At 40.4% G+C, this 15218-nt stretch overlaps 1 protein-coding gene and 1 long non-coding RNA gene across 4 annotated transcripts in view; one reads left to right on the top strand and one right to left on the bottom strand.

Annotated features, from left to right (window-relative positions):
* LOC136791209 (uncharacterized) overlaps positions 1 to 542 on the bottom strand; it is a 33481-nt gene extending 32939 nt beyond the window's left edge. For both annotated transcript variants that reach the window (XR_010832690.1, XR_010832689.1), the window contains exon 1: positions 15 to 542. This is a non-coding gene — a long non-coding RNA (uncharacterized lncRNA). The remainder of the gene's footprint in view (positions 1 to 14) is intronic.
* LOC106032013 (nucleolar RNA helicase 2-like) lies at positions 533 to 15176 on the top strand. Of its 2 annotated transcripts, none has more exons than XM_048069402.2 (15): positions 533 to 717; positions 1280 to 1546; positions 2806 to 2881; positions 3574 to 3752; positions 5062 to 5179; positions 5886 to 6071; positions 6620 to 6765; positions 7745 to 7894; positions 9662 to 9823; positions 10581 to 10700; positions 11506 to 11579; positions 11776 to 11935; positions 12210 to 12344; positions 13735 to 13779; positions 14625 to 15176. In XM_048069402.2, the coding sequence occupies exons 1-15, from the start codon at positions 613 to 615 to the stop codon at positions 14817 to 14819; spliced, it is 2118 nt and encodes a 705-aa protein (XP_047925359.1). In that variant the 5' UTR covers positions 533 to 612; the 3' UTR covers positions 14820 to 15176. The 2 variants fall into 2 exon arrangements, with proteins under 2 accessions (XP_047925359.1, XP_047925360.1); XM_048069403.2 differs by having other exon boundaries at positions 540 to 717; positions 1283 to 1546.
* Positions 15177 to 15218: the final 42 nt, after the last annotated feature.

Genomic DNA, 15218 nt, shown 5'->3' with positions numbered 1-15218 from the left:
AGCTGGGCACGCACCTTGTTACCACAAACACTGCTTGAATCCTGAAGCTTTCTCACTGTTTTGGGGATAAATCACGGCAGTCCTCCTAGGCTTGCTTGTGCGTGGTTTTATGTGGTACACAGGACTTAAGTCTTTGAGACTCCTTCTGATTTCTTATTCCTGCTTTCTTCCTGTAGCTAAAGGCAGGCTGCGCTGCTTTCAGCCTGCACGGTCTTTTATCGACCTTGACCCACAGGAGACTCATTTTGAGGAAATATCCCTGGCTGCGAGGTGGAGCACAAACCCCTCGTCCGGCGGGAGCCCTGCCTTTTTTTTTTTTTTTTTTTTTTTTTAATTTTTTCCTCTCACACAATCCCTCCCCCCCCGCGGCGGAGCTGGGTAGGGCAGGAGCACTCCCAAAATGGCGGCCGCCTCACGATCGAGGTGCGGCGCACGGTCATTGGCTGGGGCTGTCGGGAGCTGTCCCGAGGCACGCCGGGAGTTGTAGTCCGCGGGGCGGGGCGGCAGGCGGTTGGCTGCCGCCGGCCGGGACGGCGGGCGGCTTCCGGGGCGGGGCGCGTTCCTGTCACGGCGGCGGCGGGGAGCGGCGGCGAGGCGCGGAGCAGAGCGGCGATGCCCGAGGCCACCCGGCTGTGCGCCGGCAGCGGGGCTGAGGCGGGCTCCGAGAGCCCCATGGAGAGCGAGGCGGCCACGGGCAACGGCCGGCGGCGGCGCAAGGTACCGGGGAGCGGCTCCGGGGGGGTTCCGCAGCCGGTGCGGCCGGGCCGGACCGGGCCGGGCCGGGCCTTCCCCACCCCTCAGCCCTCCGGTGCCGGCGGCGGCCTTAGGCCGGGCCCCGCCGCCGTTCTCCGGGCCGGGGCCGAGCCCCGCGCTCCCCTGGGCCGTGCCGGCCACGTGCGCGGCGGCGTGGCCTCGGCCAGGACCCCGGGAGGCCTCGGGGCCACCCCTCAGCCGGGCCCTGCCGCCCCCGCCGGGGCACCGAGGCTTGGCCCGGCCGGAGCAGCCGCCCGGGGGGGCTCCCGGGTCCTCCTAAGCCCCCTCGGCCACAGCGCCGCGTGTGCCGCGGTCGGGAAGCCGGCTCCCGGCGGCACATGCGCGGAGGGGGCGGGGTTTGGGATTTTTTCTTTTTTTATGGGAGGGTTTTGGCGAGTTACGCGAGCCCCCGGGGGAGCGGCCGGTTGTGAGCCGGCTCGTTTGTGAGCCGTCTCTTCGTGCTGCCTCGGTTCCCCGCGGCTCGGGTGATGCGCGGGTTGGTACTCACGCGAGTGTCGTTCCCCAGAAGGAGAAGAAAGAAAAGAAAGCCAAGCGGCGCGACAAGGCTCGGAAGAGGAAATCGCAGACAGATGAGAGCGAGCAGTCGGAGGATGAGCTCGATTCGCCGAAAGTCAAGAAAGCAAAGAGCAGAGAGAAGCAAAACGGTGATGCCGGAGGAGATAGCCCGGAGAACGCCAGGTTATCTTCCCTCACCCTTAAATCTGCCCACAAAAAGCGGCCCCGTAATTCCAGCGAAACATCAAGTGGGGACTGTGACAGCGACCAAGAGCAGGTAAAAGTAATAACTGATTTACCAACAGTTATCAGGTCAGCTTTCAACTCCTGTGCTACAACAAGATTAAATTTAGAACACGTTATTTCTTTTTTTTTTCCTTTCCTCCTCCTCTTTCAATCAATGGGAAGTCTGCTGTAAACTTTCAAGTTGCTTGGCCTGCCGTTGCTGTCAGTTATTTGCAAAAGTTCTAAATTCTGAAAGTGCTGAAGTTCCAGATCAGCGCGCCATGGTTTCCTCACTTCAGTAGTCCAGTGCTGTTGTAGCTGTTAGCAGTTGTTGGTGAGCTGCAGCAAGAGGGTACTTTAATGTGATTCAGCATTGTTAGATGTGACTGTCATGGCCAGAAATACATTTTAATTGACTTATTTTTGATAGTATGGGTATTTCTTGGGTAAAGTAACATTTATTTTTTTAGCTCGTTGAAAAAGAAGGATTAAATGTTAATTTGTTTCTATCTATGATCTTGCTAAATATCACTTTGTAAGGTGTTGTTTCTTAGCGTAATACAGTGTATCATCGGACCAGTTCTGTAAGTATTTTTAAGCGTTCCTGGGGTAGTATTTTTATCTGACTATTTCTGTTTGATTTCTGTCTTTTTAAAATTGCTTGACATAATTCACTTTTTTTGTTGGGGGAAATATTTTCATTCCTAGGATTTGTTTTTAAGTCTATTTAGCCATGTTGTTTACTGTTGCTTGCGTTTTTTTCTGTGATGATTGATGCTTCACAAAGCACCCAGCATTGGCATGGGTAGTTTTTTTTTCAGCACACTTAACGTTTTAGTCAGTGTGCTGCTACAGTGTATATTGAAGTGATGCACTAGTAAGTAAGTGAATTTGATGATCTGCCTCAATTTGTTGCTCTTTTGGGGGTCGGTTGGTGTACATGTAAATCACTGTGCTGTGTTAGTTGGGAAGTAGGAAGTTGGCTAGCGAGCTATATTACAACCTACTCTGCTTGGCTGTCAGTAATTGCTTAAAATATAATCTTAAAATGTAATTAAAAGCTATTGGAGTTAATTTATATATTTTCCATTATTATACCATTATATTTGAAACTGCCTTAATTTAAATTACAGATCACTTTCATCTAACTGAAATACGATAGTAAGCAAGTAAAACAAAGAAGGCTGTGATATTGTTACCAAAAAATTGACCTTTGTCTACGACACCAGTGTGCATGCCTATATCCTAAACTTTCTGATGGTCATCTGATACTCACATGTAAAGTTACTTGAATTCTCGTTTACCCAACAGGAGATGACTGAAGAGCAGAAGGAGGGTGCTTTCTCTAATTTCCCTATTTCCAAAGTGACTGTTGAGCTTCTTCAAGGTAAGTTTCTTGGCATGATGTGGTCACAGGAAGTAAATGATCTGTCATGTGTTTTTACACTTAATATGCTCAGTGAGCTTTGGGGTGGGCTTTACTTGTGTGTATGCAAGCACCGATGTTACACAGAAAGCGTATTGAATGCCGACTTTAAATACATTTTTGAGCACAGAGAAGTCTGTGTTCAGTTTTGCCTGGTTCAGCCATTACAGTGGAACTTGAAATAACAGATACAAGTGCAAAAAACGTTGAGAAATTTTTGGTTAAAAGTTCTATCATTGCAAGTAAAAGAAAATCAGATATATTTAGCATCTCTGACATGAGTTGTATGACTTAATATGAGATTGAGAGAAGAATTGATTTTGACTAGCATTTTATTTGAAGATAAGAAATTTTTGTAGCCAGGAGGGGAGTGTTACATGAATAAAATCATGGTGTTTAAAGACTTCTATTAAAGGCTAGTAACTTCTTCTGTCCCAGCTAGCTCTCTCTGGTGTATGCAGGGGAGATTAAGAGAGGCAGTCTTAGGGTGCTCGTTAAAAATGGCTCTGTGGTTACACGAAGCAGTGGAGGTGATGATATAGTCCTGACTTACTGTAGAGTTGTTGGATATTCTGCTTGGGATGACCTCTGAAATGTACATGAGAAGGCTTTAAATGTGATTGTGCTGAGGAAGTCTGTTCACATTGTCACAGCTCGAGGAGTGACGTACCTGTTCCCCGTTCAAGTGAAGACCTTCCACCCAGTGTTTTCTGGGAAAGATGTAATTGCTCAAGCACGAACTGGAACAGGGAAAACATTCTCTTTTGCTATTCCCTTAATTGAAAAGCTTCAGGCAGACTCACAGGAAAGAAAAAGAGGCCGTTCACCAAAGGTAACTTAGAATGCTGGTTTTGCTTTTGTCTTCTGTCCAAGTGATTCAGAGTGTTAGCCCACTGGAAAAGTTCTTCACGTTTGTGCAGGGATAAGCTAGCACAGATTCTTAGCAACCTTTGAAAGATTCTTTGAAAGTTATGTTCACTGGGGCTTTGTCTGCATCCTGTTATGCCTCATGCCCTCTAATCAAGATTAAAGAGCACAGTAGCTCTATCTACTCGACAATTCTTTTTTCTGCTTACAGAGAGAAAAAACTAGAGGGGTTCACTGCGTCTCTAGGTAATTTTGGCCAGCTGTCTTACCTGTTTGGGCCCACTGGTCACTGGGTGATTTTTTTTCTCCCAAGTTAGAACAAAATAACGACTTTTTTTTGATCAATAAAAGCTGTCTGCTTTAAGCATGTTTTTTTTAAGCACATAAATAGCAGGAGATTTTAAAAATAGACTTATTTTTTAAGTAGGACCGCCACCAGATGTTAAAAATCCTGCTCCAGAGAATGCAGATTATGAGCTGTCTGCATTCTTCTCAGAAATATGTTTGTTTTACCAAATTCTCATGATACCTTCCAAAACTAGAAAGGCCAACACCTATCCTCATTTTGTAGTGGAATTTATTTTTGTCAGCCTAATTCGTCTTGTCACCCATCTCAGGCTACCTGAAGTTTACTCCAAAATTACTACTAGCTCTTTTATCTGCATCTGGCCATCGTGTTGGCTGTCTGACTGGGAACGCTGACTTAAGATTCGGTGCAGTCTTGCAGAGAAGGAAAAACTTTCATCAAGGGAGTTAGGAATATCAGAAGAGAAAAGATTTCAGGCCTTAATCCAGCCTAGTGCACTTCTTACTTTTTTATAACGTGTGTCAATGATGAAAGATATAACAGGACAAGGATTTTAAAGGTCCTTCTGTCAAGACTCTGTTGCCAGGTTTGAGAACAGTATCAAAAAAAAAAAAGCTAAAAAGCTTAACCAACTTGTTCAGTCTTGTACTGACACAATATATGCACATGTAGAAGACGATCTGTAGCTGATCTGATGTGTTCAAAAGCTGAAGTTAAAATTTAAGTACCTCCTGTCTATCTCATTTAAAAAAAAAAATTCCTACGTGAGTATGTGCTGAAGGAGGTTAATAATGTCATGAGAAACTTAAGTAGTGTGTTTCCCTAATCTTTGCCTAGATAACTTTTAAACCTTTTTTTTGTTATTTTTAATGGTATAGTGGTTGGACCTAAGCTGGTGGGTAAAAGTCTAATGTATTTTGGTAGAAACCATGTTGAGAGAACGTCTGTTTGTCATCCTTCTGTCTAGGTACTGGTTCTTGCTCCAACAAGAGAGCTGGCAAACCAGGTTGCCAAAGATTTCAAGGACATAACGAGAAAGCTCACAGTAGCTTGTTTTTATGGAGGAACTCCATATAATGGACAGAGTAAGTGACATATGGCTAATAATTGAAAATTCAATTGACTAGCGTGTTTAAGAAGCGCACTCAGGTCTTACCAAATGCAACCTTTAGCTCAAGCTCTGGGGGGCAATCGTGGGGTATTCAGTGAGTGGCTCAGAATATCTCTTTATGGTGGGAAATAACTATAGCTCTCAGTTACAGTCTTAATGTTCCTTGTCTACCGACGTACTTTTAACCAAAGTTACTATATCGTGTGTATAGAGAGTCAATATATACACATATATTGTGTGTATAGGATGTCATTAGGGATAATTTTTTTTTCCAACAGAACTTTGTGGAAAAAATGTATTGAATAATTCAGATAGTCAGAAGTGTTTTTTTCTTAATCTGGTTAAATTAGTCAGATGACTTGGAAAGATCTAACTGTTTCCCAAGCATGTTCAAACAAGCTCTTTGCTACGTAATTTAAGTCACGAGGAGAAGGAAGAGAGATGATGAATCTCTTTTTTTCCTTCAGGAAGAGCAGCAGAACTTCTGTCTTACCAATTTTTTTATTTTCCCCGGTTTTCTCCTCCTCTTCATCACTTGTTATGTTTGTTAGGAAAGTACATATGAGTGGTTTAAGAAGCTGTTGTTTCATTATTACTTGGCTACCTACCAAGTCTCTCTAATGTATAGAATGCTCGTTAGTCCACTGTTAACTCCTCTTCTGCTCTTTCCTGTTTGTCAGTTGATCTCATTAGAAGTGGAATCGACATTTTGGTTGGGACACCTGGTCGAATCAAAGACCATCTTCAGAATGGCAAGCTAGACCTTAGCAAGGTGAAACACGTTGTCCTTGATGAAGTTGACCAGATGCTGGACATGGGATTTGCTGAGCAAGTGGAAGACATTTTACGAGTTGCGTACAAGAAAGGTAATCTCAATATTTAAACAAATAGTAGGACATACAAGGAGTCTTTTGGTCTGCTAAAATCGAAGAATGTTTTTCTGAAAGTTGTAACGTGGCTTTATTTAGAAAAGACTGAATAGTGTATTCGAAGAAACGTACCATGAATGTAGTATGTGAGGAAGTGTTGTGTAACTGGGAATCATTCATAGGACCTTCGGAAAGCTTAAAATCCAGTACCTAGGAGCCTGATAACTTTCTCTGACACCTCTATAGAAGTTTTACTTGGACTTTTTCCAGTTGAAAGGAATTAGAAGCTTTTTACCCTTTTAATCGCTTGAAAAGAGACTGTATTTTTGTTCAAAGTAACCTTTTTCTCTAATCTTGAAAATACTTTTAATTTCAAGAGTATTTTTCCCTGGTGTAAGTAATGCATGAAATGAAAAAAAGATTTTCCTTCTATATTTTAGATAATGAAATTTGACCTTATATTTGTAGTAAGTGTGTAATGAACTAGTATGCATCTGTAAAATGAAAAGATATAAAGGTTGTGAAATGTTTTTCTGTGTTTTAAGATTCTGAAGACAATCCCCAGACGCTACTGTTTTCTGCAACTTGCCCACATTGGGTGTATGATGTGGCTAAGAAATACATGAAGTCTAAATATGAGCAGATTGACCTAATTGGGAAAAGAACTCAGAAGGCTGCTACAACAGTAGAAGTGAGTAACCTGTCTAATGTCAATGTTTTCAGTCCTCATCCCTTTCCCTTTTTTGACACAAATGGTCATCTGTTGACATAAATGGTGCCATCTAAGGTACTTTATCAGGGGTGATGTTGAAAGTTTGTTTTTAGAATGAATTTTTAGGCGTAGGACACAATACAGCTACTCAAACTTGCTAGGTTTAGAAACTCACGGCACCTAGTAACCTTATAGACATCTAGAGCAGAGTGACAATTCAGTTATCAGTTACGTTGATTTTCAGAGAGAAATTCAGTGTGTCTAAATCTCTCTGAGTTGTGAGCTAAAGGCATGCATTAACATCAGCCTGGCTCCTTTAAATTATTACAGGCATCAGTCACATTCTGGTATTCTGTACACAGGAGGCTTTTTCAGATTTCCTGGGGTATCACAGCTTGCTAGGCCTTTGCTTGCTGTGTGGTGAATACCATGGCAAGGAATACAAGGTGTATGTTAGAAGCCTGAATTAATTCTCTATACCTGATAAAGGTGTTTTGTTTAGGTGTAGGGTACCTCTTAACAGATACTCTGATGAATCAGTTGGGCACATCATAATTGTAATGGCAGTTTTCAAAGAACGTTAATCTTGAGCTCAAAAGAAGCTTGTAATGCAGTGTTTTCATTTTATCTGACGTATGATTGTAGCTAATATAACTTTGATAAAATCCTGCACCTCTAGCTGTTCTCTAGAGACACAGTTTATAATCACCAGTTTTTTTCCTTGCTTTAAAAAAGTGATCTGTGGACTGTCATTTTTTCTTTTTACTGTAATTATTTCACTTAATGTTAGACTGATCGTGTTGTACATGTAAGGGCCATAGGGATTTTGCATGTTCCGGGAACGTTTTGCCCATCAAGAAACTGTATAACTTTAGTATTTCTGCATTTTCAAATTTCAAATGCTTTAAAGAATCTTGTGGGTTTTGTGTAAGCTAAAAACTGGAATTCTTTTCCACAGCACTTGGCTATAGCGTGCCACTGGTCTCAGAGAGCTGCAGTTATTGGAGATGTCATTCAGGTCTACAGTGGCAGCCTTGGGAGGACCATTGTATTTTGTGAGACCAAAAAGGATGCAAACGAACTGGCTCTGAATGCTTCAATCAAACAGGTATTTCATCATTTGTATTAGGTAACACAGATAGATCGACCCTGTATTGGTATTAGACCTAGGCTGAGTAAGTTTTGGAGAGACTTTGAAAGTGAATGATGTGGGCTTTTGCAGGTGGTCAGATTGTTTCAAAATTACAAAACCTTAAAACAAACAAATGGTTGGAAGTTCTCAGCATTATAGTTTTCAGGACTAGGCTGCTCTAACAGACACTGGACTACAAAGGATTCTTTTTTCTTAAGAAAAAACATCTTTTCATTGATGTTAAATGAAGCAGCTGTGAGCTATTTTGTTTTTCTTTAGAGAGAACTGTCTCTCTTGGATTAAAACATGGTAACAAACTTGAAGAGCTGCTAGGATGACAGGTCATGGTACTGGAATAGCAGTTACTGAGCTAGGATGCTGATGTTAATTAGTGTAGTCAGGGGGCCCCAGTTAGGGTTTAGAGCAGTAGTACACCAGAGGCTCTATCTGTGTCTCATTAAGGTATTTATTAGCTGTTACGAAGAGTTTAAAGATGTATGCGCAGGAAGAATTCAATCTGCCGTGTCCTGTGAGTGAGCTTTAGTTTATTCCTGAGGTTTGTGGTGCAGAACACTAGAGCACACTAGCACTGGTGGAAAATAACCCGCTGATGTAGTGGTGCAATGTTTATATGTTGTGGCACTGGCACTGCATGCTCCTTTTTGATGGTGGTATCACAGCAACTACTTCTTCTCTGTGTGGTTTCACTAGGGAGATGGGTTAACTTATGTCTAGAAAAGCTGTGGAGTATTATATTCCTAGGGAAAGCAGAATCTTTTTCATCTGCCACAACTGTGTTCAGGAGTGTTTCTCCCACACCCCTAGATGACCTCACTAACAGGTAAACCTGAGCGTGGAGCCTTATCCTGCGTTACTGGTGGTGTTAGTGATATCAAATCTTGCATAGGCAATGCAGAGCTCTGATCTTGGCAGGTAAGAGAGGAAATTATTAGATGTTTCTGGTTTTGCATATTGATGCTCACTAACAGAATACATGCCTCTTCCATTTGTGGGGTGACATTAATCTAAAACTGTGAAGAAGTTTTTGAATTCTGTGGTGTCTGTAGGATTGTTTTAGTATTTTTGTTGCTGTTTTTTTAAATCACTGTTTACATGAGGAAAGTATGGAAATCAACTATGGGCAAGAGGTGAAAGGAAGTGGAAGAAAAAATGATTTCTGTATGTTTTAGTCTTTACACTTGTTATTGCTGTGATACAGAAGAACTTTCAGAATGTTTAGATAAAAACACCCTACAGTTTATTTTTTTAAGGTGTACTTATGTTTTAATCCCTTAATTTGTAGTGGGGGAAATTAATATACTGAGGGATTAAAAAGCAACATCATTTTGGAAAACATACCTAAAGAAATACTGTGGAAGGCCTGAGAACATTATTGGAAATGGCTTGCTTTTAAACAGCTACGCCTTGCATAGAGGATGTGGGTGGAAAGCTGGGGCATAGTTATTTTCATAGGTCACAGTAGTTAGAGGTGGAGGCGTAAGATATATGTTGCTGTTGTGTTTTCCTACCTTTGTTAAAGGTATTTGAGGTACCTGAGTAAGAAGCACCGAGGAAGTATTGTGAGACATCTAAAGTATAAACTGGCAGTTTAGTTCTTCTGTATCTTGCTATACAGTGAGTACTGTATACCAAGATACTGTAACCAAAAGTGACCATGAAAGGGAGAACTGTTTTGAATTTTGGTACAGTCTTATAATAATACTGTTTTTTTTTTTTTTTCAGGATTGCCAGTCATTGCATGGTGACATTCCTCAGAAGCAAAGGGAGATCACGCTGAAAGGGTTTAGAAACGGTGCCTTTAAAGTTCTGGTTGCAACCAATGTAGCTGCCCGTGGTTTAGATATCCCTGAAGTTGACCTGGTTGTACAAAGTTCACCACCAAAGGTAAGTTGGGTGTCTCGTTGTAATAATGATATATAGTCCTGTTTTCAAATAGTAAATGTTGTCAAGTGATGGTGTTCACCACAGAGTTTATGAGCATTGCGTTTGAGGGTAAGGAATGTCCTGATATACAAAAGTAGTTTATTTGAGGATTTTTCAGTGTGCATCAGTCCCTAGAATATGTAAAGATGGTTCTTAAAATGCTGCCTTTTAAGGCTGTATGAAGCGTCTCACTGCAAGGCCGTATATGGTAGTTGCAAATCTGGAAACAGTGAACAGTGGGGAAAAAAAAAAAGCTTTTTGTCTTGCAAGAATGATTAACGTAGGGGCATGTGAGGAGGAGACCCCAGCAGTGAGAACATTGGCTGAAGTTAAGAGTTACAAGAAATGAGCTAATATTTCAGTGAATTCACTATTAATATCTCAATAACCATGCTCTTAAGTTGATATGTAGGACAGGGAATGGAATTGTTAGAGGTGTACACGCTTAAAATGTTTTCTCGTGTTCTCCGTGGTAATGACAAAACAAGACCTAGTTGAGCCATGCTCGTGATTCTGGCTTTCCGACCATGCTCTTTAGAGATTTATGGGAAAGCTTACTCTTCTGACTTAAGTGATAAAATGGTTTTTAATTTAATCCTCATTTGTAATTACTGTGCATTGTTCAGGCTTAATGGTAATGACTTCTAAATTATATGAAAGCAATGAGTTGATTAAATTGCAGTGAATGAGATAAGTCATAAGACTATTTATTTTGAAGGATGTGGAGTCCTATATCCATCGTTCTGGACGCACAGGTCGAGCTGGCCGGACTGGGATATGTATCTGTTTTTATCAACGAAAAGAAGAAAATCAGTTAAGATATGTGGAACAAAAAGCGGTAAACCATAGTTTTTTTTCTGTTCACAAGCACCCAAATGCAATGTGTTAAGGCAGCATGTAAAATCCTCATGTCATGTTTTGTTCGTGTAGCTCAATGACAGAGTACAACATCTAAAGCATCCCGTTGAGGTTCAGTTACCTTGCAGAGTTTGGCTAGGTTGTAGGCTGCTGTGGAGCAGGCACTGCACTGCAGTTTTACTTGCCCACGCTTTTACAGGAAATGCCGTAAGATTGTACCCGTGGAAATGAGAAGGGGAGGCTGGGGAGAAAGCTAGCAGGTTTTCCATTTAGTGTTCACCCTGGTTTATGTGATCAATAATTTTCCGATGTGCAGCTTTATCGATAACTGTTACTTCCCAGCACTGTTCCATACGATAGTTTTCTCACTGATTAAGTATTCAGTTAAGATGAGATGGTTTCGTCACAGGCATGTAAAACTTAGGCTTTCCTTTAGAAAGGCAACATAACTCATACTTTAATTTTAGTCTGATTTACTTGGATTTATAATTCTGTTTAGAATTTGTAGACCTTCGTTTTTGCTGGAAAATATCAAAATGGTCTATTCACTTCCATTTAAGGCCAGTAGATTATTTAAACTGACCTGGTACATAAATGTTTTTTGTGTTACCCATTTTCCTGTAATTGTAACCTTGTAATTTTTACTAACAAAGTAGGGTTTTGAAAAAGCACAAGAGAAAATTAAGATTTAAATGTTTTTTTCATTGGAGTCCAACACTGTTTCTTTAAAACTGAATTATTTATAGTTTGCAACTTTCATCTGTATTTTGCTTTATGAATTTCAGGGCATTGCATTCAAGCGTGTTGGTGTTCCTACTGCAACAGATATAATAAAGGCTTCCAGCAAAGATGCTATCAGGTAACTCAAGCTTTATTTTATCTTCCTATCTTTCTAGTTCAAAAGGGCTGTTTTGCATTGTTCATTGCCATTTCTCATCACTATTAATTAAAGTCCTGGACTGCCATTTCTATTTATGCTCCAAAGCTAAGTAGATACCTCTGTATATAATTTTTTTCTCCTTGACTAGCAATTTTTTTTGTTTGGTTTTGTTTAGATGTCTGGATTCTGTTCCTCAAAGCGCTATTGATTATTTCAAAGAATCTGCTCAGTTGCTAATACAAGAAAAGGGACCAGTTAATGCTCTAGCTGCAGCTCTAGCACATATTTCAGGTGCTACTTCCATTGAACAGCGCTCCCTGCTGAACTCTGATGCTGTAAGTATATATAGCTTAATGTTTGTCCTGAATTTGAAGAAAAAATGAAACAACTACAAAAATACCTCTATTTTTTAAAATAATTATTTGTCTCCTCATTCTCCTTATGGGAACTAAGAATATAGGGACTATAAATATGCATGTTTGCCTGTAACGGGAGCCATTTGAAAATGTAGTTTATAGACTGTAAATTAGCAGGTTTCTCATGTCTGATAGATGAGCTAAAGCGTATTCCTCTGACTGAATGGAACATGCCCAATTTCTTACTCTTTAGGGATTTGTTACAATGATACTGCGCTGCTCTGAAGAAATAAACAATATGAGCTATGCTTGGCGGAGACTACGAGAACAGCTTGGTGATGACGTTGATAGAAAGGTGAACAGAATGTGTTTCATCAAGGGAAGAATGGTAAGCTTTTTTTTTTCTTTGTATTTCTGCTACTGTAAGAAAGTTATGGTGGAGTGGATAGTTGGGCTTTTCTTCCCTCATTCCAGACTCTGATAAAGACATGATCCTCTGACAGAGGAATGGGCCTCTATCTTATTTAGTGGTCACCTCAGCAGCTTAGGGCTCTGCTCCCCTGATACGTTAAGGAGGTAGGATAGTTCAGTATAACTGTGCATGTCCAGAGAGATATAGCAGTACACGTAAAAGGTACAAATTGTGTTGCTATGTAACAGAAGCATAAAGATTGATATGAAAGGAAGCTGACTGTGTGCATTTTGGAAGTACCAGAAGGGGGGAGAGATGTAAAAATGGCAGGTGTTGGCAGTATCTAGTTCAGCAAATCATCAAAATCCTAGCACATCTATATGCCAGTACTGAGGATACCCAGACATGATAAACTAGAAAGCCTGAAACAAGAGGCAACCTACACTTAAGCAACAGTTTTAAAATTATTTAAAAAATAAAAGAAAAATCTTAGGTACTGTGTGTATTCTCTTTTACATTACATCTTTTTGTAAAAGTTAACCTGCATGTCTTGACTTACGAATTTCATACAGGTTTCCTATACAGAAATTTCATAAGGTTTCCTGGCAGGACGCTTAATTTTAAATTTGACCTTGAGGGGACAGTTCTTAATTCCAGTGAATTATTTTACTATCTCTGTCTGAGTTTTTTTTTTTTGATGTATTTAGTTTTTTGATGTATTTTTGATGCGTACTTAGTATTCAATGCTGTCTTAATGTACGGAACACGATCTACGGATGGCTTTTTCTACCTGAGTTGTAATTGTTGATAGTCAAATTGCTCCTTCAGACAAAGAATTGCTTTTTAACATATGAATTATGGATTGTACTTAACCTGTATGTACTTAAATCTGTATGTAGTTTATTGTACTTAACCTGTAATACAGTTTTAACTTCAGGAGATCTTTAGTCTGAACCTAAATGTTCAATGTACTGGATGTATACAATTCATAGCATAGAAAAAACTTATGATTGGAAAGAATTTACAAAATGAGTAATGCAGAAGCTAATGGACCACAGTTCGGAGTGGAGAGGGTGATAAGCTTGTTAAAGAACAAAATCCATGAAGTACTGGCTATGCAGAGGAAAAATGTTATATATCTGAGAAAAACATTAAGGAATTACAAGTATTGGTGTTTTGTGAAACACCGATGTAACTCTTTCGATGTTCAAAGGTTTTGAAGCAATCTTAAGTCAACATAAAAATAACTTGGAAATGTAAAACTTTGGTTTAATACGTAGGTCTGTAGGTTCTGTTATACTTCCTTTTAGTTGCAGTCGATTCAAAGGCTAGATTTGTATCCACTGAAATTATTGTCTCTTTGTAGGGTGTTTGCTTTGATATTCCTGTGGCAGACCAAAAGGAAATAGAGGTACGTACTTCACTGGAGTTTCTGGTAACAGCAGACTGTAGATGAAACTGGCTAGGTTAGGCTGAAAATGTTATCTAGCTTGTATCCTGCCTTTTCTAGTGGCCAAAAGGGCTGGTCATAAGGGAACAGAGTAACAGAACAAATAGTGTCCTTTTCCTAAACTATTCCCGTCTACAAAAATCTGTAGCTTGAAACATTTCCACTGAAACGAATGGTGGTATGAACAATCTACCCCTTCTTATTGCTGCTGAATTGCTCTTTGTAGGCAACATGTTTCGCTTAAAGATCCCTTTTTTTCATTCTGCCCCCTGCTTTTCACCCAGAATTTTCTCCCCAGAAAAGTGAATTTGAGATCAGGTTTTTGTCTGGCAGAGTTAGCATTTCCATGCCAAAATTCCCTGGACTTCCTGTCTTTCCTTCAGGTATTGTGGAGATCCCTCAGTGCATCTCCATATCCTCGTGCCACAGCATTTGTTCCTAAAACAATTTTTAATTCTGGATTAGAGGGGGGATCATGGATGGGAGGGTGGGGACTGTTGAATCAGTAATAATTATAGTGGTATTCCTAATAAGTGAAAGGCGGGGAAAGAGTTTGCTGGTAAGGGCTGCTCTGTAAATCTCTAAAGTGGGTTTTGATTCTGTTGTATAGTATCTGAGGCGTAGTCAGATATTTATAGCTTTTACGCTTAAAGTTTTGAAACTAGTACTGACAAACAAACTTGAATACCCTGTATTTGCTAACAGATTTCTCCTTGCTTTCCAATTGAGCAAATATAACAATTAGGAAATACACTGTATTTGTATTTATGGAATATAACTTGACATATGTGACTTCGTTGCAATAGGGAAAATGGGAAGACTCAAAACAGTGCCGTTTGTGTGTGGCGAATGAATTACCTGAGTTAGAAGAAACGCAGCGAGGAGGAGGAAATGGCAGAAGCTTCTCTAGCTCCAGGAGTGGGCGGCGGGGCGGCTCTGGAAGAAACAGATTCAGAAGCAGAGGCCAGAAGCGGAGTTACGATAGAGCCTTTGATCGTTAACTTCGACAATCCCAAAATGGAACTGCAGTATTTTATAATATGTTAAAATAGGCTGTTCCTGGGTGTTTGTACCACTTTGAGAAATATGTCATTCAGTTCTTTTCTTCAGTACTACTTTGGTCATAAACAAGATCATGTGCGTTTTTGGGGAAAAAGAAGAAAATGCAGGTGTTGTTTCCTTTCTTTCTCATTTGCCATTTCAGCTGTGTGTAACACCTAAATCTGTATTCCAGAGTACGGCTGTTGCATTCAAACCTCTAGCCTGGCTCACTGTATAATGTATAGATCTTAACTGCTGGCCAAACCTGTACATTTTCCGAAAAAAAAGAAGTAAAAAATAAAATATTATTTTACGAATTCATATTGTCTGTGGGTTTTACGGTAGAAATTGGAGTAGTC

Source organism: Anser cygnoides, chromosome 7, assembly GCF_040182565.1.
Source record: "Anser cygnoides isolate HZ-2024a breed goose chromosome 7, Taihu_goose_T2T_genome, whole genome shotgun sequence".
NCBI lineage: Eukaryota > Metazoa > Chordata > Aves > Anseriformes > Anatidae > Anser > Anser cygnoides.
Note: the sequence above shows the minus strand (reverse complement) of the source record. Positions and strands in the feature narration are given on the sequence as shown.

Coding starts and splice junctions, on each gene's coding strand:
- LOC106032013 (XM_048069402.2), top strand. CDS start 613: ATGCCCGAGGCCACCCGGCTGTGCGCCGGCAGCGGGGCTGAGGCGGGC. Junction 12,345..13,734: donor GTTTCATCAAGGGAAGAATG/GTAAGCTTTTTT, acceptor GTCTCTTTGTAG/GGTGTTTGCTTTGATATTCC. Junction 13,780..14,624: donor CAGACCAAAAGGAAATAGAG/GTACGTACTTCA, acceptor TCGTTGCAATAG/GGAAAATGGGAAGACTCAAA.